Source organism: Orcinus orca, chromosome 20, assembly GCF_937001465.1.
Source record: "Orcinus orca chromosome 20, mOrcOrc1.1, whole genome shotgun sequence".
Classification (NCBI taxonomy): Eukaryota; Metazoa; Chordata; class Mammalia; order Artiodactyla; family Delphinidae; genus Orcinus; species Orcinus orca.
In genome coordinates this window covers 38,278,152-38,303,587 of record NC_064578.1, presented here as the reverse complement: position 1 = coordinate 38,303,587, position 25,436 = coordinate 38,278,152, and the positions used below count along the sequence as shown (strand labels likewise).

General features: G+C 41.6%; 1 protein-coding gene across 1 annotated transcript; it reads left to right on the top strand.

Moving 5' to 3' along the window:
• The first annotated feature begins 20,356 nt into the window (after positions 1 to 20,356).
• On the top strand, positions 20,357 to 25,361 carry LOC101274086 (cytochrome b-c1 complex subunit Rieske, mitochondrial). Its single transcript, XM_004284869.4, has 2 exons — positions 20,357 to 20,621; positions 24,471 to 25,361. The coding sequence occupies exons 1-2, from the start codon at positions 20,408 to 20,410 to the stop codon at positions 25,079 to 25,081; spliced, it is 825 nt and encodes a 274-aa protein (XP_004284917.1). The 5' UTR covers positions 20,357 to 20,407; the 3' UTR covers positions 25,082 to 25,361.
• The last annotated feature ends 75 nt before the right edge of the window (positions 25,362 to 25,436 follow it).

The following is a 25,436-nucleotide window of genomic DNA, read 5'->3' as shown; positions in this document are numbered from 1 at the left end:
ATCAATATGAAAGGGAAATAAGACCAATTGTGTGTGCAGGTCCTGCAGGGATCCTGGGTGGGCCAGAGCCTCCTTCCTGTTTTCATATTCAAGCCCTCAGAGATTCCCAGGGATGTCTTGGAGACTCAAGGAGCCTAGTACTCCCCAGGACGAAGGGGCCTCTGCTGAGTCTCTCTCTGCAAATATGGGATCCAGGCAGCAGCTTCTCCTGAGTAATGGGCAAAGCTTCACAGAGGTTTTGAGTTGAGTCCAAGCTGAGTAGGTTGAACTTCATGCTTGGGAACAAGATGACCAGAAGTACAGAGCTGTGATACCACTGGGGCAGAGGGAGGAGGACAAGGGAGGAGGAAGGTTCTCTACAGGAGCATCCTCTCTGCCCTCCACAGACTGCCCAAAGGTCTTCAGAGGTGCACCCCTTCGACTTACCCCACCTCTTTGAATACTCTCTTCCCTCCAGAAAATGTGCAATTCTCCATCAAAACTGCTTATCCTAGGCCCACCTCTCCCAAGGTTCTCTCCAGTCTGCAGGGAGTAGAGAGGAAACCCTAGCATGATGGAAAAATCGTGGTTGTTTGGAAGACAAAGTGGACCACGTGTCAAGTGCTCCCATGTGGGAACACGTTTGCTCACTTTCCACACTGTGTTCCCCTGGAGTCACTGCAGAGCTCAAAACAAGCAGATGGGCAATGGGACGGCACTATCTCCTTGCTGCTTCCCCGCTTACTGGCTCTCATGGCTCCCATTCCTGGAGAAAGCAAGCCCAAACTTCTTAAGGCAGTGTGCAATGCTCTTCACGGTGAGGCGCTGGGGTAGGCAGAATTCTAAGATGGCTCCCAAGATTTCCACCCCTGGTGTTAAATTCCCTGTACAGAGCCCTCCCCTTGGGTGTGGGTGGGCCTGACCTAATCAGTGAAGCCCATGTCAAAGAAGGTCTAGAGGTCAGAGACAAGAAGTCAGAGAGATCCGAGGAGGGAAATTCTCCTCTTGGGATTGAAGGAACTGCTGCTGTGCCACGGAGAGGGCCGCACGGCAGGAAACTGCAGTGGCCTCCAGTTGCTAATGGCCTCAGTCCTATAACTACAGGGTTCTGGGTTCTGCCAACACTCTGTGAGCCTGGAAGAGGACTCTGGACCTCAGGTGAGATCCAGACACCTTGATTGCACCTGGTGGGAACCTAAGCAGAGGGCCCAAGTGAGCACCGCCCAGACTCCTGCCCCACTGAAACAGAAAGGTAATAAACGGGCATTATTTGAGTGGCTAAGTTTGTGGTATTTGTTACACAGTAGAAGAAAAATAAAGGCCCCAATCTCCACATCCAAAAGCCTCTCCTTTCCCACCTAGTTTCTATTCTGCCCACTTGAAACCACCCTCACTCTGGGCATGAGATGCCCTCTGCCTTCCCCCTTCCCACAGAAGCAGAGCCCAAGACAACAAGCAGAAAACAAGTCGCTTGTCTGGGAGGTGGAGAGAACACCAACAGAGGAGGGAGGAAGTGAGATGAGGAGGGAAGGCATCCAGGAAGGGGGGTGTGGTCATGCAGTTACCACACCATGAGAGCTGGGAGGCGGGGCTAAGGGGGTGGGGGTAAATCCTGCTGGGGAACACTGGGGGGCAGTGTAGAACACACCCTCAGAGGCACCCCTCCAAAGGAAGGCAGTGAGGGGCTGTCAGTCATTGTTGGAGGGCTGGGGTGGGCTGGGCTTGTTTTTCTCTTGCACTTCTGGCTTGCAGGGAGGGCAAGGGAGAGCCTTTGGGCTGAGAGAGTCAGGGGCTGGCACCTGAAGGTCCGAGAAGGGCATACAGGCAGGACCACAGAAGCACCTGCTGCACCTGCTCTTCTACCTTCTGCTGTCCCCTTGCATCTTCGTGGCCAGGCTCACACCCCCTCTCTCAGGGAAGCACTCTCTGAGTCTTCCTACTTCATCGTGCTTCACCGTGGAGCCTCTGCTCCTTTACCACTCGGTCTTGGTCTGGCATTTTCTCATAGTGTGTCACACACCTGGGCACACAACATGGCTGTCTCCCCCTGCAAGCCACAGGGTCCCTCCAGGTCAGGGCCTGGCACCTATTAGGTTCTCAGCATTTATTTGGTGGATACATGAAGCATATATTTCTGGACGTATATCTTTCCCTTAATATGGTTGAACTGAGTGATCTCTGCAATCCCTTTGACGCTCTCCCACCATTTCGGTACTCCCTTCCCCTAGTCCTGCTTTCTTATCTCCATAGAACCATCTGGCATATTATATATGTTTATTTGTTGTTTATCTTCCCCAGTAGAATGTAAGGTCCTAAAGGACACATTTATTTATTTTGTTCACTGCTGTATTGCCAGCAATGGGCACACAACACTGCCTGGCATATAGAAGTCACTGGATAAAATCTTTTGAATGAATGAATGAATAATACTCCAAGGGTCCTTAATTACAATAATAGTAAGTTACTGAGCAGTTTGCAAGCCGTATTTCATCTTGACAACAAACCTCTGAAATAGGTATTCTTACTTCCATTCTCAGATGAGGAAACTGGGGCTCAGAGAGGTTCAGTAACTTGTCCAAGAGACTCAGGCAGCAAGTGGAGGAATTGGGACCAAACCTTGGCAGTCTGACTCAGGAGCCCGGAATCTTTGCTAGTATTCTACACAAGTGAGTTCAATTAACCCAACAAATTTTTCAGGGGGCACTAATACAATCAGGGTGTAAAAAACGGGGAGTATTTGGTGCCACTGCAGCAGCTTGCTCGGCAAGAGATGGACGTGTGCCTGATAGGGAAACTGATATGGTTTTCAACAAAGCCTGAAAATTAATCATATTTAATGAATGTGACTAATGTGTTAAAGGAATGAGCGATTAAAATATTACCATGTCGGAACTTCTCCTCCCTGGCTAATTTCTTCTCCTCCCTAGGGTTACCATCTTTCAGAGGTAGGGGCACAAAATTATGGAAACAGATTTTATGGAACAGAAATGCATTTTAAATGGCTTAAATCGGGGACAGGCTGTGCAGTTCTCTAGTGGCTGTCAGTTTTCATGTCTCACTGCTCAAGCGAGAGATGTGGGTTGAGAGGAGAGGCTGAAACTGACACAGCGACTGGAGCTGGAAATGGGGAGCCAGGCATTTCCCAGAGTAATGGTGTGGAAACAGGAGACAGACGGGGGTGGAGGGGGGGTGGGGGGGGTGGGGGGGTGGGCACTGAAGCAGGGAGGCTGATTGCCTTGCAATTAGGCACAAGGTGAGATGAAAGTGGCTGAAGAGGCATGTCCCCTGAGGCAGGGCCAAAGGCATCTCGCTGGCTTTGCACATTATCCGGGATCATATACGGAATTGCTGTGTTAGGAATGTGTCTGAGGACAATCTTTGGAGGATCCTAGCACAGTTTCCTTAGAACACACTCCCCTCTCTGGCTCCAAACACACACCCATTGCCTAGATGGAAGGATCAAAACTGTAGGGAACAAGTTTTTCAGAATAAATCTCACAGACTTGGGACTGGGAGAGAGCACTGCTCATTGGCAAACTACTACTATTGGCAACAGATCAGGTTTGTTCATGGAACTGTGTGAACCTGAGGTCCCACACTCAGAGGCCTCAGCAGAAAGCTGCCCAGTGTAACTGAACCAAGTGAGCAGGATGGGAAAGAACCCAGATCAGCAATTGAGGACTTACCCAGACTTTTTCTACGTGAGGATCCAGGCCTAATGTGGTTAGATGTTCCAGTTTTTAGAGAAAAGACAAACGAGTGTGTGTGTGTGTGTGTGTGTGTGTGTGTGTGTGTGTATTAGTTTCCTATTGCTGCTGTAGCAAATTACCACAAATTCAGCAGCTTAAAACAACACAAATTTATTTTTTTACGATTCTGGAAGTCAAAAATCGAAAGTGGGTCTGTAGACCTGTGTTACTTCTGGAGACTTTAGGGGAGAATCTGTTTCCTTGCCTTTTCCAGCTTCTAGAGACTGCCCACATTCCCTGGCTCCAGGCCCCATTCCTGCATCTTCAAAGTCAGTGGCATACATCTTCTGCCCTCTCTTATCTCCTGCTTTTCTCTGGTAAGAACCATGTGACTACATTGGGCCCAAGCAGACAATTCAGGTAATTTCCCCATCTCAAGATCCTTAATCACATCTGCAAAGTCCCTTTGCCAAATAAGGTATGTTCCTGGGTTCCAGGGATTAGGACACAGGCATCTTTAGGGGGCCATTATTCTGTCTACAACACTATGTATGTGGGACTATTCACAATTTGTAAATGCTAGCAAATAATTTTGAGGTTTATATTACTGAGTATGCCATACCAATAGTTCTCTGGGCAGAACTGAGTCAGAAGAGAGTGTGTCTCCAGTCTATGACCTCTGACCTCTGATTTAAACAAACCATCCATTTGTTAAAAGGGAGGCTTTGTGTCATGCCTCCTCCTGCCTTATTCTTTTTTTGTTTTTTCTTTAGCTTTCAGAAAGTTTTACATAATGAGTTTGGAGATGAGACTATACCTGTGAAACCATCACCACAATCTATGCCATAAACATATCCATCACCTTCAAAACTTTCCTCCCCCGTCTTTATTATTATTACTTTTGTAAAAACACTTGACAAAAGTTCTACACTCTGCAAAATTTTAAGTATACAATACAGTATTGTTAACTATGGGCACGTTTTTTTTTTTCACAACTCACACACACACACACTGTATTTTATTTTTACAAGAGATAAATAAACTGACACCAAGCATTGTAAATGGATGACCACAACAAAAGCAACAATGATTGCAATTACCAAACACGAAACACACTCATACTATGTCATAATATTGACATTCAGTCCAGGAATCCTCCACTGTAACAGCTCCTTTACTTTGCAGTGAAAATTGATTTGTATATTTTTTGCCTCTGCGTCATTGTGGGATTCTTTTTTATTATTATTAAAACAGAAAGTCACAAAAATTATAATCGTCCTCATCAGTTCACTCAGTCCCATGTAATTAATTTTTTTCATCTTCATATTTTGTTAGCACTTTTATGAATTCATCAGTTTTCCATTAGACTTCTGAAAATGCTTATTCATTCAGTTCAGCAGTATAGTCAGTTACCAGAAACCTGTACTTGTCAGAGTCTTTTCCATGAATTCCTTGAAAATGAAACCCTTTTATAGGAACATTTCTGTGAAAGCATCAGAGTATACCCAGAACTGCCTGTAAATGACAAAAGACTTAAAAATGACCACAGTTAATGATTTGATAAAAGTTCATAATAATGCAATTGACAAGGAAATTTAGTTATTTCTGAGATATACATTTTAAAGTAATAACTAGAATTATGACTTATAACATTATACCAGAACATATAAGATTTTTAGAAATTTCATGTAATGTCTGAAACATTTATATTAACATATTTCCATACAAATAACCCAAAGAAAGTTTAGTATTAGTTTTTTTGTTGTTGTTTGTTTGTTTGTTTATAGTGCAGGTTCTTATTAGTCATCAATTTTATACACATCAGTGTATACATGTCAATCCCAATCGTCCAATTCAGCACACCACCATCCCCACCCCACCGCGATTTTCCCCCCTTGGTGTTCATACGTTTGTTTTCTACATCTGTGTCTCAACTTCTGCCCTGAAAAACTGGTTCATCTGTACCATTTTGTTAGGTTCCACATACATGCGTTAATATACGGTATTTATTTTTCTCTTTCTGACTTACTTCACTCTGTATGACACTCTCTAGATCCATCCACGACTCAACAAATGACTCAATTTCATTCCTTTTTATGGCTAATATTCCATTGTATATATGTACCACACCTTCTTTATCCATTTGTCTGTCGATGGGCATTTAGGTTGCTTCCATGACCTGGCTCTTGTAAATGGTGCTGCAATGAACATTGGGGTGCATGTGTCTTTTTAAATTATGGTTCTCTCTGGGTATATGCCCAGTAGTGGGATTGCTGGATCATATGGTAATTCTATTTTTAGTTTTTCAAGGAACCTCCGTACTGTTCTCCATAGTGGCTGTATCAATTTACATTCCCACCAAGAATGTAAGAGGGTTCCCTTTTCTCCACACCCTCTCCAGCATTTGTTATTTGTAGATTTTCTGATGATGCCCATTCTAACTGGTGTGAGGTGATACCTCATTGTAGTTTTGATTTGCATTTCTCTAATAATTAGTGATGTTGAGCAGCTTTTCATGTGCTTCTTGCCCATCTCTATGTCTTCTTTGGAGAAATGTCTATTTGGGTATTCTGCCATTTTTGGATTGGGTTGTTTGTTTCTTTAATATTGAGCTGCATGAGCTGTTTATATATTTTGGAGATTAATCCTTTGTCCGTTGATTCGTTTGCTAATATTTTCTCCCATTCTGAGGGTTGTCTTTTCGTCTTGCTTATGGCTTCCTTTGCTGTGCAAAAGCTTTGAAGTTTCAGTAGGTCCCATTTGTTTATTTTTGTTTTTATTTCCATTACTCTAGGAGCTGGATCAAAAAAGATCTTGCTGTGATTTATGTCAAAGAGTGTTCTTCCTATGTTTTCCTTTAAGAATTTTATAGTGCCTGCTCTTACATTTAGGTCTTGAATCCATTTTGAGTTTATTTTTGTGTATGGTGTTAGGGAGTGTTCTAATTTCATTCTTTTACATGTAGCTGTCCAGTTTTCCCACCACAACTTATTGAAGGACTGTCTTTTCTCCATTGTATATCTTTGCCTCCTTTGTCATAGATTAGCTGACCATAGGTGTGTGGGTTTATCTCTCGGCTTTCTATCTTATTCCATTGATCCATGTTTCTGTTTTTTGCCAGTACCATATTGTCTTGATTACTGTAGCTTTGTAGTAAAGTCTGAAGTCAGGGAGTCTGATTCCTCCAGCTCCGTTTTTTCCCTCAAGACTGCTTTGGCTATTTGGGGTCTTTTGTATCTCCATACAAACTTTTTTTTTTGCAGTACATGGGCCTCTCACTGTTGTGGCCTCTCCCGTTGCGGAGCGCAGGCTCCGGACGCACAGGCTCAGTGGCCATGGCTCACGGGCCCAGCTGCTCCGCGGCATGTGGGATCTTCCCAGACCGGGGCACGGACCCGTGTCCCCTGCATCGGCAGGTGGACTCTCAACTACTGCGCCACCAGGGAAGCCCTCCATACAAATTTTAAGATGATTTGTTCTAGTTCCATAAAAAATGCCATTGGTAATTTGATAGGGATTGCATTGAATCTGTAGATTGCTCTGGGTAGTACAGTCATTTTCACAATATTGATTCTTCCAATCCAAGAACATGGTATATCTCTCCATCTGTTGGTATCATCTTTAATTTCTTTCATCAGTGTCTTATAGTTTTCTGCATACAGGTCTTTTGTTTCCCTAGGTAGGTTTATTCCTAGGTATTTTATTCTTTTTGTTGGAATGGTAAATGGGAGTGTTTCCATAATTTCTCTTTCCGATGTTTCATCATTAGTGTATAGGAATGCAAGAGATTTCTGTGCATTAATTTTGTATCCTGCAACTTTGCCAAATTCATTGATTAGCTCTAGTAGTTTTCTGGTGGCACTTTTAGGATTCTCTATGTATAGTATCATGTCATCTGCAAACAGTGACAGTTTTACTTCTTCTTTTCCAATTTGTATTCCTTTTATTTCTTTTTCTTCTCTGATTGCCATGGCTGGGGCTTCCAAAACTATGTTGAATAATAGTGGTGAGAGTGGACATCCTTGTCTCATTCCTGATCTTAGAGGAAATGCGTTCAGTTTTTCACCATTGAGAATGATGTTTGCTGTGGGTTTGTCATATATGGCCTTTATTATGTTGAGGTAGGTTCCCTCTATGCCCACTTTCTGGAGAGTTTTTACCATAAATGGGTGTTGAATTTTGTCAAAAGCTTTTTCTGCATCTATTGAGATGCTCATATGATTTTTATTCTTCAATTTGTTAATATGGTGTATCACATTGATTGATTTGAGTATATTGAAGAATCCTTGCATCCCTGGAATAAATCCCACTTGATCATGGTGTATGATCCTTTTAGTGTGTTGTTGGATTCTGTTTGCTAGTATTTTGTTGAGAATTTTTGCATCTACATTCATAAGTGATATTGGTCTGTAATTTTCTTTTTTTTAGTATCTTTGTCTGATTTTGGTATCAGGGTGATGGTGGCCTCATAGAATGAGTTTGGGAGTGTTCCTTCCTCCCCAATTTTTGGGAAGAGTTTGAGAAGGATGGGTGTTAGCTCTTCTCTGAATGTTTGATAGAATTCATCTGTGAAGCCGTCTGGTCCTGGACTTTTCTTTGTTGGAAGATTTTTAATCACAGTTTCAATTTCATTACTTGTGATTGGTCCCTTCATATTTTCTGTTTCTTCCTGGTTCAGTCTTGGAAGGTTATACCTCTTTAAGAATTAGTCCATTTCTTCCAGGTTGTCCATGTTATTGGCATAGAGTTGCTTGTAGTAGTCTCTTAGGATGCTTTGTATTTCTGTGGTGTCTGTTGTAACTTCCTTTTTCATTTCTAATTTTATTGATTTGAGTCCTCTCCCTCTTTTTCTTGATGAGTCTGGCTAATGGTTTATCGATTTTGTTTATCTTCTCAAAGAACCAGCTTTTAGTTTTATTGGTCCTTGCTATTGTTTTCTTTGTTTCTATTTCATTTATTTCTGCTCTGATCTTTATGATTTCTTTCCTTCTGCTAACTTTGGGTTTTGTTTGTTCTTCTTTCTCTAGTTCCTTTAGGTGTAAGGTTAGATAGTTTATCTGAGATTTTTCTTGTTTCTTGAGGTAGGCTTGTATAGCTATAAACTTCCCTCTTAGAAATGCTTTTGCTGCATCCCATAGGTTTTGGATTGTTGTGTTTGCATTGTCATTTGTCTCTAGGCATTTTTTGATTTCCTCTTTGATTTCTTCAGTGATCTCTTGGTTATTTAGTAACATATTGTTTAGCCTGCATGTGTTTGTGTTTTTTACGTTTTTTTTCCCTGTAATTCATTTCTAATCTCATAGCATTGTGGTCAGAAAAGATGCTTGATATGATTTCAATTTTCTTAAATTTACTGAGGCTTGATTTGTGACCCAAGATGTGATCTATCCTGGAGAATGTTCCATGTGCACTTGAGAAGAAAGTGTAATCTGCTGTTTTTGGATGGAATGTCCTATAAATATCAATTAAATCTATCTGGTCTGTTGTGTCATTTAAAGCTTCTGTTTCCTTGTTTATTTTCAATTTGGATAAATCTGTCCATTGGCATAAGTGAGGTGTTGAAGTCCCCCACTATTATTGTGTTACTGTCAATTTCCTCTTTTATAGCTATTAGCAGTTGCCTTATGTATTGAGGTGCTCCTATGTTGGGTGCATATATAATTGTTATATCTTCTTCTTGGATTGATCCCTTGATCATTATGTAGTGTCCTTCCTTGTCTCTTGTAACATTCTTTAAAGTCTATTTTATCTGACATAAGTATAGCTACTCCAGCTTTCTTTTGATTTCCATTTGCATGGAATATCTTTTTCCATCGCTTCACTTTCAGTCTGTATGTGTCCCTAGGTCTGAAGTGGGTCTTTTGTAGACAGCATATATATGGGTCTTGTTTTTGTGTCCATTCAGCAAGCCTGTGTCTTTTGATTGGAGCATTTAATCCGTTCATGCATGTTTAAGGTAATTATCGATATGTATGTTCCTATGACCATTTTCTTAATTGTTTTGGGTTTGCTTTTGTAGATCCTTTTCTTCTCTTGTGTTTCCCACTTAGAGAAGTTCTTTTAGAATTTTTTGTAGAGCTGGTTTGGTGGTGCTGAATTCTCTTAGCTTTTGCTTGTCTGTAAAGCTTTTGGTTTCTCCATCGAATCTGAATGAGATCCTTGCCAGGTAGAGTAATCTTGGTTGCAGGTTCTTCCCTTTCATCACTTTAAGTATATCATGCCACTCCCTTCTGGCTTGTAGAGTTTCTGCTGAGAAATCAGCTGTTAACCTTATGGGAGTTCCCTTGTATGTTATTTGTCATTTTTCCCTTGCTGCTTTCAATAATCTTTCTTTGTCTTTAATTTTGCCAGTTTGATTACTATGTGTCTCGGCATGTTTCTCCTTGGGTTTATCCTGTATGGGACTTGCTGCACTTCCTGGACTTGGGTGGCTATTTCCTTTCCCATGTTAGGGAAGTTTTCAACTATAATCTCTTCAAATACTTTCTGTGGTCCTTTCTCTCTCTCTTCTCTTTCTGGGACCCCTATAATGCAAATGTTGTTGCAGTTTTAATGTTGTCCCAGAGGTCTCTTAGGCTGTCTTCATTTCTTTTCATTCTTTTTTCTTTATTCTGTTCTGCAGCAGTGAATTCCACCATTCTGTCTTCCAGGTCACTTATCCGTTCTTCTGCCTCAGTTATTCTGCTATTGATTCCTTCTAGTGTAGTTTTCATTTTAGTTATTGTATTGTTCATCTCTGTTTGTTTGTTCTTTAATTCTTCTAGGTCTTTGTTAAACATTTCTTGCATCTTCTCGATCTTTGCCTCCATTGTTTTTCCAAGGTCCTGGATCATCATCACTATCATTATTCTGAATCCTTTTTCTGGAAGGTTGCCTATCTCCATTTCATTTAGTTGTTTTTCTGGGGTTCTATCTTGTTCCTTCATCTGGTACATAGCCCTCTGCCTTTTCATCTTGTCTACCTTTCTGTGAATGTGGTTTTTGTTCCACAGGCTGTAGGATTGTAGTTCTTCTTGCTTCTGCTCTCTGCCCTCTGGTGGATAAGGCTATCTAAGAGGATTGATGGGAGGGACTGGTGGTGGGTAGAGCTGACTGTTGCTCTGGTGGGCAGAGCTCAGTAAAACTTTAATCCACTTGACTATTGATAGGTGGGGCTGGGTTCCCTCCCTGTTGGTTGTTTGGCCTGAGGCAACCCAACACTGGAGCCTACCTGGGCTCTTTGGTGGGGCTAATGACAGACTCTGGGAGGGCTCATGCCAAGGACTACTTCCCAGAACTTCTGCTGCCAGTGTCCTTGTCCCCATGGTGAGCCACAGCCCCACCCCTCCACCTCTGCAAGAGACCCTCCAACAGTAGCAGGTAGGTCTGGTTCAATCTCCCCTGGGGTAACTGCTCCTTCCCCTGGATCCTGATGCGCACACTACTTTGTGTGTGCCCTCCAAGAGTGGAGTCTCTGTTTCCCCCAGTCTTGTCGAAGTCCTGCAATCAATTCCCACTTGTCTTAAAAGTCTGATTCTCTGGGAATTCCTCCTTCCGTTGCTGGACCCCCAGGTTGGGAAGCCTGACATGGGGCTCAGAACCTTCACTCCAGTGGGTGGACTTCTGTGGTATAAGAGTTCTCCAGTCTGTGAGTCATCCACCCAGCAGTTACGGGATTTGATTTTACTGTGATTGCACCCCACCTACCATCTCATTGTGGCTTCTCCTTTGTCTTTGGATGTGGGGTATCTTTTTTGGTGAGTTCCAGTGTCTTCCTGTTGATGATTGTCCAGCAGCTAGCTGTGATTCTGGTGTTCTCACAAGAGGGAGTGAGAGCACGTCCTTCTACTCTGCCATCTTGGTTCCTCCAGCCCTGCCTTATTCTTATATACACTTTGCTTTTCAGAGTTCCTGGGAATTAAGAAGCTTCCCAAACATTTATGTTCCCAAGCCCATGGCTATTCCTCTGCCCCTCTCAGTTTACAAAAATAACACCTCTGCCCCTCTCAGTTTACAAAAATAACAACATTTATTATGTTCCTGCTGTGTACCAAATAGTAAGTACTTTAGTGCATTTTCTTTTAATCCTCACAGCAATCTCATTTTTACCCCCATTTTATAGCTGAAAAACTTTTTAAAATTTATTTATTTATTTATTTATTTTATTCTTGGCTTTGTTGGGTCTTAGTTGTGGCATGCGGGCTTCTCTCTAGTTGTGGTGTGCAGGTTTTTTCTCTCTAGTTGTGGTGCGCATGCTCCAGGACACGTGGGCTCTGTAGTTCGTGGCCCACAGGCTCTCCAGTTGAGGTGCACAGGATCAGTAGTTGCGGCGCGTGGGCTTAGTTGCCCCATGGCAAGTGGGATCTTAGTTCCCTGGCCAGGGATTAATCCCGCATCCCCTGCATTGCAAGGCAGATTCTTTACACTGGACCACCAGGGAAATCCCTGTAGCTGAGGAATTCAAAGCTCAGTGCTGCCTAAAGTCACACAGCAATGGGGGCAGAGGTGGTATGTAAACCAGGTTGAGTGCCCCCAGAGCCTATCAAGATGTAGTGTTCAAGGAAAGAGAGGTGAAGCATGAAAGATAATAGCCTCTTCAGTTAAAAAACAAACAAACAAACAAAGAAAAAACAACTCCAAAGTAGAATTCAGATTGGTCTACATAGATTCAACTTCCTGCCTGCCACTCCTGGATTCTAGTTTCCATCTTCTAGGAGAGGACAGATATTCAACCACAGAGTTACCCTTCTCCCTGCTGCAACACTGGACTGGAACCCAGAACAAATAAATGGCTTTTACTTATCACTGAAATGCCTTTGGAAAAGTGATGTCATCAAAATGGCAACACAGGAGACTCAGTCTCTATCCCCCTACCAAAGATCAGCAATTAGATCATGATCTGCAAACTAATACAGCTCTGGGAGAGCTCCAGAGTCCATGTGAGAAACTTTAGCAAGACAGTGAAACAAAAACCTGAGAAGAACCTCACAAGAAAAGGAGAAAGAAAGCTTCGTTTTACCTACATCAACCCATCCCTCAAGCCAACACTGCTCAGTGCCAAGAGGGGACATCCCACCTAGAAAGAATTCTTTCTAGGAAAGGAAGGGCAGGGTGAACCACTAGCTTCCTCAGACTTTTGGGAGCACTGCAAAAAGGTCCTGCTTCAGTTTTACCACACTTAGACTGGCAAAGTGGAAAAATCAAAGATGGTTAGGAACAGGGAAGAAAAGTAGGGGGTACCAGTATCAGCCATGCAGCAGAAGTGATCGTGGTTCATAGTGACCTGCTGTGCAGACAACCCCAGCAGATTTCACCACTGAAGGAACAAATGGCCAGCACAGCTGCCATGGACGCCCTGCAGATTTCACCAGCTTTTGCCTCACATCTATTCACATTTGATGATGCCAGCTGCCTGAGTCTCCTCTCCCCCACTGGAGCCCAGGAACTGCACAGGCAGCCAGCTTAGGTCTCTGAGGCTTCACAAGTGCAAGATGCCAGCCCAGTGGCTGACCTCTACCACTGTGCATGTGCTTGGGGCAAGCCCCTCCAGCTGTGCACTGCACACCAGTGGCCTGATGCCCATCATCAGCCTCTCTGCAGTGTGCATGCGTAGGGGGAGACTATGCAGCCACAGAAGAGTGTGCTAACAGCCAGGGCCCTGGTAGCTGTCAATGAGCCCATACTTGGCTCTGGCCTTTCTGCCTGACTTGGGCCCCATCACTATGTGTGTATCTACAACTGACCCCTGCCACTATGGAGGCACCTAAAGCTGGCCACTGCAGACCAGTGTGTGCACACCACTGGCTCTGGGCATCACCACTGCCTGCCAAGGTGCCTAGCTACTAGACCTAGAGGATCCAGGTCTAGCTACTAGACTGAGGAGGACCCCAACAGCCTTTGCAGCCACTGTGACCCCCCACAGTGTTCACCAAGGACCACACAGTTGTTGATGCTTTTGGACCCCTGAGTCAAAGAGACAACACACACCTCCAGACCTAGTGTTATCACATGCCCCCACAGTTGATGCCCTGCACCACTAGATCCAGGGTCACAGCATGACCCAGTGTGCCTCACACACAGATAAAAAAGACTTCCTTTACTGAAGTCAAACTATAAAGTCTGGAAGAGGGGACTGCTTCTACAAATGCACAGACACCTATGCAAGGCAACAGGGATCAAGAGTCAGGGAAACAACTCCACAAAGGAATATAGTAAACCTCCAGTAACTGGCCCCAAAGAAATGGGGATCCAGGAATTGCCCAACAAAGTATTCAATATAATTGTCTTACAGATGCCCAGAGAGCTACAAGAGAACATAAACAAACAATTTAGTGATATTAGGAAAACAATACCAGAATAAAATGAGAAGTTCAACAAAGAGATAGAAAACATAAAAAGGAACCAAACAAAAACTGTGTTGCTAAAGAATAAAATGACTGAAGAATTGAACAGAGAGCTTCAACAGCAGACTTGACCAAAAAGAAGAGTCAATGAGCTAGAAGACAGATCAATTGAAATTATCCAATCAGAGGAGAAAAAATTAAAAAGGGTGAAGGAATGAAGAAAGCCTATAGAACTATGGGACACCATGAAAAGGAACAATGTATGAGTCACTGGAGTCCCAAAAGGAGATAAGAGGGAGAAAGGGGTAGAAAGTTTACTTAAAGAAATAATGGCTGAGAACTTCCCAAATCTGGGGAGAGCTTTAGACTTCCAAATTCATGAAGCTAATAGGTCAGCCCCAAAATCAATCCAAAATGATCTTCTCCAAAACACATAATAAAATTGTTTAAGATCAAAGACAAAGAGAGAATTTCAAAAGCAGCAAGAGAAAAAAAATTATCCATACATGGGAACTCCCATAAAGCTATTAGTGGATTTCTCAGCAGAAACCTTTCAGCCAGGAGAGAATGGGATGATATATTTAAAGTGCTGAAAGAAACTGCCAACCAAGAATAATATATTCAGCAAAGTTGTCCTTCAGAAATGAAAGTGAGATAAAGGCTTTCCCTGATACACAAAAGATGAAGAATTTTATTCCCATTAGACCTGCCCTACAAGAAATGCTGAAAGGAGTTCTTCAAGCTGAAATGAAAGGATGCTAACTTGTAATGTGAAAACATACAACACATTGGTAAAGGTAAGTATATAGTCAGAATATAGTCAGATTCAGAATACTCTAAACTGGGACTTCCCCAGTGGCACAGCGGTTAAGAACCTGCCTGCCAATGCAGGGGACATGGGTTTGATCCCTGGTCCGGGAAGATGCCACATGCTGCAGAGCAACTAAGCCCATGCACCACAACTACTGAGCCTGCACTCTAGAGCCTGTGAGCCACAACAACTGAAGCCCGCGCACCTAGAGCCTGTGCTCTGCAACAAGAGAAGCGACTGCAATGAGAAGCCCATGCACCACAACAAATAGTAGCCCCCACTCGCCACAACTAGAGAAAGCCTGTGTGCAGCAAGGAAGACCCATAACAGCCAAAAATAAATAAATAAATAAATTAGTTAATTAAAAAAAATAACATAACCCCCCCAATAAAGAACACTCTAAACTGTAATATGGTGGTTTGTTAACCACTTTCTACAAAAGTTAAAAAACAAAAGTATAAAAAAAGCCCAGCTATAGCTACAATAATTTGTTAATGGATACACAATATAAAAAGATGCAAATTGTGGCATCAAAAACATAAAAGGGAAGAGTAAAAGGGTAGAGCTTTTGTAGGCGATTGAAGTTAAATTGTTACAAGCATAAAATTCACTGTATTTTATAAATAAATAGGGCTTCCCTGGTGGCGCAGTGGTTGAGAGTCCTCCTGCTGATGCAGGGGACACGGGTTTGTGCCCCAGTCCGGGAAGATCCCACATGCCGCAGAGCGGCTAGGCCCATGAGCCATGGCCGCTAAGCCTGCGTGTCCGGAGCCTGTGCTCTGCAACGGGAGACACCACAACGGTGAGAGGACCACGTACCACAAAAAAATAAAAATAAAAATAAATAAATAAAAAATAATAATAATAAATAAATAAATAAATATATATATATATATATATATATATATATGCATGCCCTATGGTAACCACAAAGCAAAAACCACAGCAAATTCACACAAGATAAAGAGAAGGTAATTAAAACATAACACTACAGAAAATCATCAGTTCAAAAAGGAAGGCAGCAAGACAGAAGAAAGGAATAAGGGAACTATGAAACAGATAGAAACCAATTAATAAAATGATGTTAGTAATTTCTTACCTATCAATAATTACTCAAAACGTAAATGGATTGAATTCCTCAATCAAAAGACATAGAGTGGCTGGATGGATTAACAACAACAACAACAAAAACAAGGTCCAAATATATGCTGCCCACTAGAGGCTCACTTCAGCTAAAAGGCACACATAGGCTCAAGTGAAGGGATGGAAAAAGATATTCCATGAAAATGGGAACCTAAAGAGAGAAGGTACCGACAAAATAGACTTTAAGCCAAAAATGGTAACAAGAGACAAAAAGGTCATTATATAATAATAAAGGGGTCAATTCATCAAGAAGATATAACAATCATAAATATATATGCAGCCAGCATCAGAGCAATGAAATATATTAAGCAAAACTAACAGATCTAAAGGGAGAGATAGACAATAATACAATAATAGTAGGGGAATTCAATACTTCTTTTTCAACAATGGATAGATTGAAAAACAGACAGAAAAACAACAAGGAGATGTTGGACTTGAACAAAACTTTAGACCAAAAGAACCTAACAGACATATATAGAACATTCCATCCAACAGCAGGAGAATATATATTCTTCTCAAGTGCACATGGAACATTCTTCAGCTTAGATCATATAAAAGGTCACTAAACAAGTCTTAGGAAATTTAAGACGACTGAAACAGAATTGAGAGTCAAGAAATAAACTCTTGCCTATACAGTCAACTAATATTTGACAAGGGAGTTGAGAATACTAAATGAGGGAAAGGATAGTGTCTTCAATATATGGTGTTGGGAAAACTGGATAACCATAGGGAGTAAAATGAAATTGGACTCCTATCTTAGACCACTCACAAAAATTAACTCAAAATGGGCTAAAGACTTAAACATAGAAACAAAACCCATAAAAGTCCTAGGAGAAAACATAGGGAAAAATTTCCTTCACGTTGGTCTTGGCAACAATTTTTCAGCTATGACACTGAAAGCAACAAAAGCAAAATTAACAAGTGAGACTATGTCAAACTAAAAAGGTTTTGCATAGCAAAAACACCATCAACAAAATGAAAAGGCAACCATCAGAATGGGAGAAGACATTTGCAAATCATATATCTGATAGGGGATTAATATTCAAAATATGTGAAGAACTAATACAACTAAACAGTAATAAAATAAACAACCCAATTAAAAATGGGCAGAGGTTCTGAATAGACATTTTTTTCAAAGAAGACACACAAATGGTCAACAAGTACATGAAAACATGTTTGACATCACTAATAGGGAAATGCATATCAATGCTACAATGAGATGTCACAGTTAAAATGGCTGTCATCAAAAAGACAAGACGTAAGTGTTGGTGAAGATGTGGAGAAAAGGGAAACCTGTTCACTCTTGATGGGAATGTAAATTTGTGCAGCAACTATGGAAAACATGTATGGAGATTTGGCAATAAATAAAAAATAGAACTACCATATCATCCAGCAATCCCACTTCCAGGTATATATCGAAAAGAAATGAAAACTGTATCTTGAGTTTCTGTATAACACTGGAATGATCATGAACTGTATCATGTTCATCCAGCGTTATTCACACTAGTCAAGATATGGAAACAACCTAAGTTTCTGTCAATGGGTGAATGGATAAAGATGATGTGGTACAAATACACAATAGAATATTATTCAGCCATGAGAAAGAAGGAACTCCTACAATTTGGGACAACCTGGATAAACCTTGAAGGTGTGATGCTCAGTGAAATAATTCAGATAGAGAAAGACAAACACTGTATGATCTCACTTTATGTGGAATCTAAAAAAACAGAACTCATAGAAACAGAGTAGAGTGGTGGCTACCAGGGGCTAGGGATTTATGGAAATGGGGAGATGTTGGTCAAAGAGTACAGACTTCTAGTTATAGGATGAACCAGTTCTGGGGATCTAATATACAGCATGATGATACAGTTAATAATAGCATATTATATACCTGAAAGTTGCTAAGAGAGTAGATCTTAAGTGTTCTTACCACAAAAGATATGGTAATAATTATATGAGGTGACTTAGATATTAGCTCACTATAGTGGTGGTAGTCATGTTGCAACATATAAGTGTATCAAATCAACAAGTTGTACTCCTTAAACTTACACATGTTATATGTCAATCATATCTCAAAAAACTAAAAAAATATGATGTGTCTTTGGGTAAGTCATTTGTCTTCTCTGAATCTCAGTTTCTTCATCTAAAAAATTTAAAGAGTTATTTTTATTATTATTATGGACATTTACATAGCACTTGCCAGGCACAGTTTCTACTCACTTTATATATATTAATCCATCTAATCCTTAAAATAACCCTTTGGGGGGTAGATACTATTATTATTCTCATTTTATAGAAGAACTGAGGCATACACAGAGGTTATATATAAATCATCTTAGGATATAGCTTGTGAATAGCAGAACTGGGATTGAACCCTGAGAGCCTAGTGATAACAATTCCTACTCTGCTCACCTTATGAAGCTCCTTCCTTTTTTCACCATTCATCCTTCACTTACTCTTACACACCTCAGAGGGATGTTGTGATATTAAATGTGTTATTTTATGTAAAGCACTCCAACTGTGCATGGCGTGTACTAGCTTCTCTGGAAGGGTCTGCTTTTATCATTCGGGTTGTTGCTGGGGTGAACCCAGTGCCCGCCCTGTGGCTAGCCGAGCCAGGGTGGCCCCTGAGGAGGCCAGTTCCAATCTTGAGAGTACAACACAGTCCCTGGGGCAATAAGCAAGGCCAAGACCTAGGCCCTGAGGAGGGTCCAGGCAGAAGTGGTCAGTGTGCTGTGGACCTAGAGAGGAATATCATTGAATCATCAGGAATCAAATGAAGGCTTCTCAGAGTAGGTAGATGATATGTCAGATAAAAACAATACCAGCAAACCCTCACCCGGAGCTTAGTATGTACAAGGCCCCTTGGGTGCTTTATACATGTTAATACATTTATTCCTCACAGACGGTATCATCACCATCTCCATTTTAGGTGAGGAAACTGAGGCATAGAGGGGTTAGGAAACTTGCCTAGGTCACAGAGCCCATGCAAGCACACAGAGAAACTTCATTGGTTCATACACCCACCACCATCACAACCCTGCCAAATCTGTGCACTGCTTGTATTAATATTTACTTAATATTTAAATTAACTCACTTTTTTTTTTTTTTTTTTTTTTTTTTTTTTGCGGTACGCGGGCCTCTCGCTGTTGTGGCCTCTCCAGTTGTGAAGCACAGACTCCGGACGCGCAGGCTCAGTGGCCATGGCTCACGGGCCCAGGCGCGCGGCATGTGGGATCTTCCCAGACCGGGGCATGAACCCGCGTCCCCTGCATTGGCAGGCAGACTCTCAACTACTGCGCCACCAGGGAAGCCCAAATTAACTCACTTTTGACTAAATAAATGTAAAAAAAACTTTATCTCACTACAGTCTTTGGAAAATCAGTATGGTTAGAAAATGTATACCACGAAAATAAACTATTATTAAATCCTCTCTAGATTCAACTACCTAACGGCTTTGAATTTAAGACCTATTCTGTTAAAGGAGAGATTTAGTAAGTCTTGAGAAGAATTAAAGATATACTAACACCAAACTGGGACTTTCTCATTGGTGTAATCAGAAGAATTTAAAGAGAAGTAAAAAGGAAATAACATTCTCACCATGTGATAGAAACTGATTTAGGGATGTATCTCTGCATTCCCTGAAATCTCACTTAGGGAAACTGTGACAATAGGTAAGAGCACAGACTAAGAAGACAGATTTCCCCACTTCAGAGCTTACTGGGTTATCCTGTCCTGGGCACATAATTCCTCTAAACCTCTGTTTCCTCACTGGTAAAATAGTAGCTATAGGGATCTTGATTATAAATGAAAGAATGAAGGTAAAGCACAAAATCTTATACATAGTAAACGCTTAATAAACATAAGCCACCATCATCATCATCATTATTAAGCTTTGCACATAAGTCTCTGGACTTTTAAAAATGCTTTTAAAGGTTTTAGTTAGATAACGATAATAATCATTATAGTAAACACAGAGTAATTACTACATATTAAGTTCTGCTCTGGGTTTTCTATGTATATCCAACCATATTTTACACATATGGTTGGGTATATATATAAACATTTGCAAACATGTTAAGAATTATTATTATCCCTATTTAAACTATTATGATAACTTATTTTTATCCCTAGGTTCCCATAAATGAGACTTTTGCCCTAACGGACGCAAAATCGATCCATGGGACATTCCTGGGGGCCTCCATTGTCCCCTTTCTTGGGGCAGATCCCTGAACTGAGGCCGCTAGACACCCGGGGCTAACACAGGTGGCCGCACGGCCTCCCACCTGCCGGTCTCGCATCGCCTCTGACTCTGCGGCGCTCCAGGCTCGCCCCGCCCTGTGTGGGGGCGGGGCTCCTCTTCTGCCTGCGCGCTGACGTCACGGGTCCCGCGCCTTTCGCGCCTGCGCCGCAGGAGGTTGGTCGTCCCTGTCACCGGCTTAGCTTTTGGAGCTGCCGTCGCCATGTTTTCGGTCGCCGTTCGCTCGGGCCCTTTTGCGCCCGTCCTGTCGGCCACGTCCCGCGGCGTGGCGGGCGCGCTGCGGCCCCTGGTGCAGGCCGCGGTGCCCGCCACTTCGGAGTCGCCAGTACTGGATGTGAAGCGGTCCTTTCTGTGCCGGGAGTCGCTGAGTGGCCAGGCCGCGGCCCGGCCTTTGGTCGCTTCCGTGGGCCTCAATGGTGAGCCGGGCTGAGGGGAACGACCGGGGGTTGAGGGGTCCCTCTTTTCTTGCTCCCTCCGGCCCTGGACCCAGGGAGCAGCCGAGAAGGGCGGGGGGTCTGCCGGAAGATGGAGCGGAGCCCTGTTTGTGGATGGGGTTGCCTGCCTGGATGGGTCGACCTTGGGCAGGCCTCTGTACCTCCCTGGGCCTCGGTGTCCTTACCTGTGCGGGGGCGCTGCTCCGTTGGGCGGTCTCAGGTGACCTCCATCTCTGACATTCTGGGCCTCTGTGGCTGTGTGTAGGCTTCCCGACCACAGGCTAATTTTTCTACTTCGTCGGTTAAGTTCAAGAACTATGGAGGCCGACTGCTTCTAGCAAAGTCTGACAAGAGATTTTGCTGCTTACAGGTCGTTTGCCTTTGGGCAAATTCCTAAACGTGTTCCCTCACCAGTGAAATGGATTATTATACCAATTTCGTAGGTTATATCGTAAGGTTCAGATGGAAAAAGTATAAGTTAAGCCATTAACACATTCTGGGGGCACTTTATAAATTCTCAAAAAATAGGAATTGCTTTTAATATTTGAAAAGTTGTCCCGCTCGCTACCTCCCATCCTTTAGTGTCCTTCCGTGTCACCACCGCAGATCCGAAGAAAAAGAAACGAGCCGCAAGGTCGTTTATAGTGTAGACTATACTGCAGAGTATCAGCAGTGTTTTCAGGCACTGGGCCAAAGGGTTTTCACACCGTAATGAATTTCATTCTCAAGAAGAGCAGCCGGCAGAGATTGATGATACTCCCATTTTACAGATGAGAAAACGGACTACAAGATACACGTTGTGTACGTGATAGTGCGTGGATTTGAAAGACTGATTTAGCCATAAGCTCTCACCAGGAGTGTGTTTTACACCCTCTGTCAGCAGAGCCTAGTTTATCTTTGGTGCCTTGTTTTCTGTTTTTCTTTTTATGCTCTGTTTGGAGATCCTGAATTGGCAGCTTGTGAGCCAGGTGCCTGAGGTCTGCCCAACTTGCATAGTTTTAAAAAACAGACTATTTCTGGCATCTCTGGAAATGTTGAAAGTTGGCAGCACTGGGCTTTAGTTCCATGTCTAGTGTGCTGTGCATTGGCTGCACCCTTGGTCGGAACAAGTGCTTTTCCAGTTCATCACAGCCCTCATCAGGTCTACTTGATTCATTGTGCTACCTGCCTGGCCTCATTGACAGTTGTATTGGTGACCTTTGCCCTACACCAGGTTGCCCCCACCTTCTTTATTCTGCCTTCATTCACCCTTTTCTCTTTACTTTAAATGGTCCTCCCACTCAGTTTTCCACATTTCCAAGTCTTACCCATCCTTTCAATCTCAACTCAGGATCAGGTCAATAAAAATTTACATTTGCTGATTCCTTTACATTTTATAGCACATAACACTTTCCACTCTGTATTGCATTTATTGGTGATTCCTCTGACCTTGAGCTTCAATGTGTAGAGAATATCTCCTTTATTTGTCTGTCTTCCACAATCTCAGGTTTTGCATATAGTTGGTGCAGAGTATTTGTGAATGAATAAAGTGGCAATTTTTTTTAGCAGGCACCAGTGGGTTTTAGAGAAGTTGCCCAAGCAACTTTGGACCTTGAGGTGAGAAACACTAAGGGAGGAGAAAATTTCAGTTACAAAGGTGAAAAGTGTCTTGGAATTTGTCAAATAGCTAAAGAGTTTCTTCTAAAAATCAGGGGCTTACCTGACTTCTCCAAGAATGGTAAAGTAGACCCATAAGGCAAACCTCTTTTCTGCAATCATGCCTTCAGCTTGAAGCTTAAATTCATATTAAAATCTGCTGTATAGATGGTTTGTGGAAAGATGGTTAGTAGAGGATGTGGGAAGGGGTGGTTGGGTCAGGAGAAGATCCCTGAGTTGGGACACATTAGAGCTCACCTTAAACAAAACAAAACAAATCAAAAAACCCTGTTTTGTTACAATGCCTTAAGTTTTCTCCATTTCTAGATGATGTTTCTATAAGTGTCTGATTTTAGTTTAGTTTAGAGCTAAATCTAGCTAGGATTTTTGCTACTAAGTCACACCTAATACAATTTATATAGATTATTTAGAGAATGATTTTTGCAATATGGCAGTTTATGTTCTTGATGGTGGAGCTCAGTATAAAGTGTAACCTACTAGATAGAATGGGAATAGACAACTGAATTTCTTTTGCCACCAAATCTCTGGATGATAGTGACAAAGCCATTCTATTTAGTGTCCCTGTGACAAAGCCATTCTATTTAGCGTCCCCGTACATTTCCTTGTGTGGAAGGGTTGTAAATAGGGCTTTTAACGTAGAGGTATGAACTTTGGTTTCTTCATCTTTTAAGTATGATACACATCTTTCCTGTGTAATCCCAGACAGTGCTAAGGGAAAGTGATTAGTAGGGTAATATGTGATATGTCACTTTGCCATAGTTGTGGATCTCAAGTAGTCACTACTTGTGTCCTGGTCCCCTACAGAAAATGTTGAGTTAGAAAAGTACATAGAGTGCTTTTGATAGGTTTCACCATTGTCTGTGAATACTTAACGGTTTCCATAAAATTACTGACCTTGAGAACCATGTGAAATGTATTATTGTAATGTTTGCTCAAGGAAGTATGTTAGGATGAGACAGCCTAGTAGGTCAAGTAGAATTGCAACTTATATGAAAATGCATTTTAAAAGTGCATATTTCTTTTGGAAACATTTTCTAAAAGTAAGGAATTTTTAGTGTCCCTTTTCTAAAAAGGAAACCTGTAGCAGATTTCCTTAAATGAATATAGAGTTTACAAAGAGATTTACTTCCTGAAACATACTTAAAAGTGATACTGTAAGTTAATTTTTTGTCAGACAGTTAAAAATGGTATGGGACAGAAGGACATACCTGTTTTTTCAAAAAATAAACTGCTTGCATCCAGAATACTGCATAAACAGTAATTATTTGTTTATTTAATATTCATTTGATGTAAACATCTGGCCTTTTTATGGCCTGCAGTGGTAGTGTCCCAGTTGAGAGATCCTCAGCAGTAAAAAAAGAAAGATAATGCCCCTACTCTTATAGATGTTTTGCCCTTCACTGAAGAGCCAGATACATGAAAAATTTGCTCTTTTTTTAAATATTAAATTGAAATAATTGGTTCTTTTGGAGATTTCATTTGATTTTGATAGCTCCGTATCCTGATAAGTATATCCTTTTCTGCCCATTGGTGGTTTTACTTGAATTTATACCCCAAAATCTAGAATAGAAATTAAGTTTTCTGCAACTAAAGTTATACTGTTTACAGATTATTTAACTTATTAGTGTTTTATTATTTATTATTTAACAGATTAGTGTTTTATGAATTTTTAGCAGTTCTTTCAGAGAGCAGGTAGATAGGAAAATAGAGTTAGACATTTGGTTTAATAAGATGATCACACATCAATTTAATGAGTGGACTAGATGAGTTTTAGGGTCTCTTCTAATCCAGAAAATACGGGTGATACTTATGTCTTAGATTGAATTTTGGGGGACTTAAAATATTGCTGTTTACAGTGCTATTTAACTTTTTTAACTTGATACACTGAATTGTTATGAATTCTGAATCGCAGTGTTCAATCAGGAGGAACACAATTATACCTATTATCTAATGATTTCATACCAGTATGATAGGTAGTGGTTGACTTCATTTTGTTTTCAGTATTTTATATGCTGGCATTGCCAACTTGACCATTTCTGAGACCAGTGAGTGCCATATTTCACATTTTTATAATTTGATTTTTGCTCGTGAATCCATAAAGGTCCATTTCCTGATGTATACCCCTTTCAGAGTCCTTATCTAATTGTGTTTTTTAACCTTCTGTTTATCTTGCAGTCCCTGCTTCTGTTCGTTATTCCCATACGGACATCAAAGTGCCTGACTTCTCTGACTATCGTCGTGCTGAAGTGTTAGATAGTACAAAGTCTTCAAAAGAGAGCAGTGAGGCTAGAAGAGGTTTCTCCTATTTGATAACTGCAACAACTACTGTGGGTGTTGCGTATGCTGCCAAGAATGTCATCTCTCAGTTTGTTTCCAGCATGAGTGCTTCTGCTGATGTGTTGGCCATGTCGAAAATCGAAATCAAGTTATCCGATATTCCAGAGGGCAAGAACATGGCTTTCAAATGGAGAGGCAAACCCCTGTTTGTGCGCCATAGAACCAAGAAGGAAATTGACCAGGAATCTGCAGTTGAAGTGTCCCAGTTGAGGGACCCACAGCATGATTTAGAACGAGTAAAGAAACCTGAATGGGTTATCTTGATAGGTGTTTGCACTCATCTTGGTTGTGTACCCATTGCAAATGCAGGAGATTTTGGTGGTTATTACTGCCCTTGCCATGGGTCACACTATGATGCATCTGGCAGGATCAGGAAGGGGCCTGCACCTCTCAACCTAGAAGTTCCCTCATATGAGTTCACCAGTGATGATATAGTAGTTGTTGGCTAGAGACCAGGACTCACGTTATAGGCTTCTTTCAGTCTTCGTGTCACCTCAGAAGAGTTATTTGAAAACAAGCCTTCTGTACTTCGAATTAGTTGGTTTGAAATAGTTAAGAATTGCTAATGATGTGTTTGCAAACATGTGAAGTAAATTGAATTTAATGTTGAATACTTTCAAGCATTCACCTAATAAAGCCACTGTTAAACATTGTTATGCTCAAAGACTTCAAAGGTGCAGTGTCTTTGATAGTTGATTCTAATTAAAAATTACAGACCGGTGTACAAGATATTTGTGAAATCTATAATTGACTTTCTTGTTTATTTACCTTCTTTGTGTCAGGGACAGAGATTCTAGAGAGCTC

Coding starts and splice junctions, on each gene's coding strand:
- LOC101274086 (XM_004284869.4), top strand. CDS start 20,408: ATGTTTTCGGTCGCCGTTCGCTCGGGCCCTTTTGCGCCCGTCCTGTCG. Junction 20,622..24,470: donor CGCTTCCGTGGGCCTCAATG/GTGAGCCGGGCT, acceptor TTTATCTTGCAG/TCCCTGCTTCTGTTCGTTAT.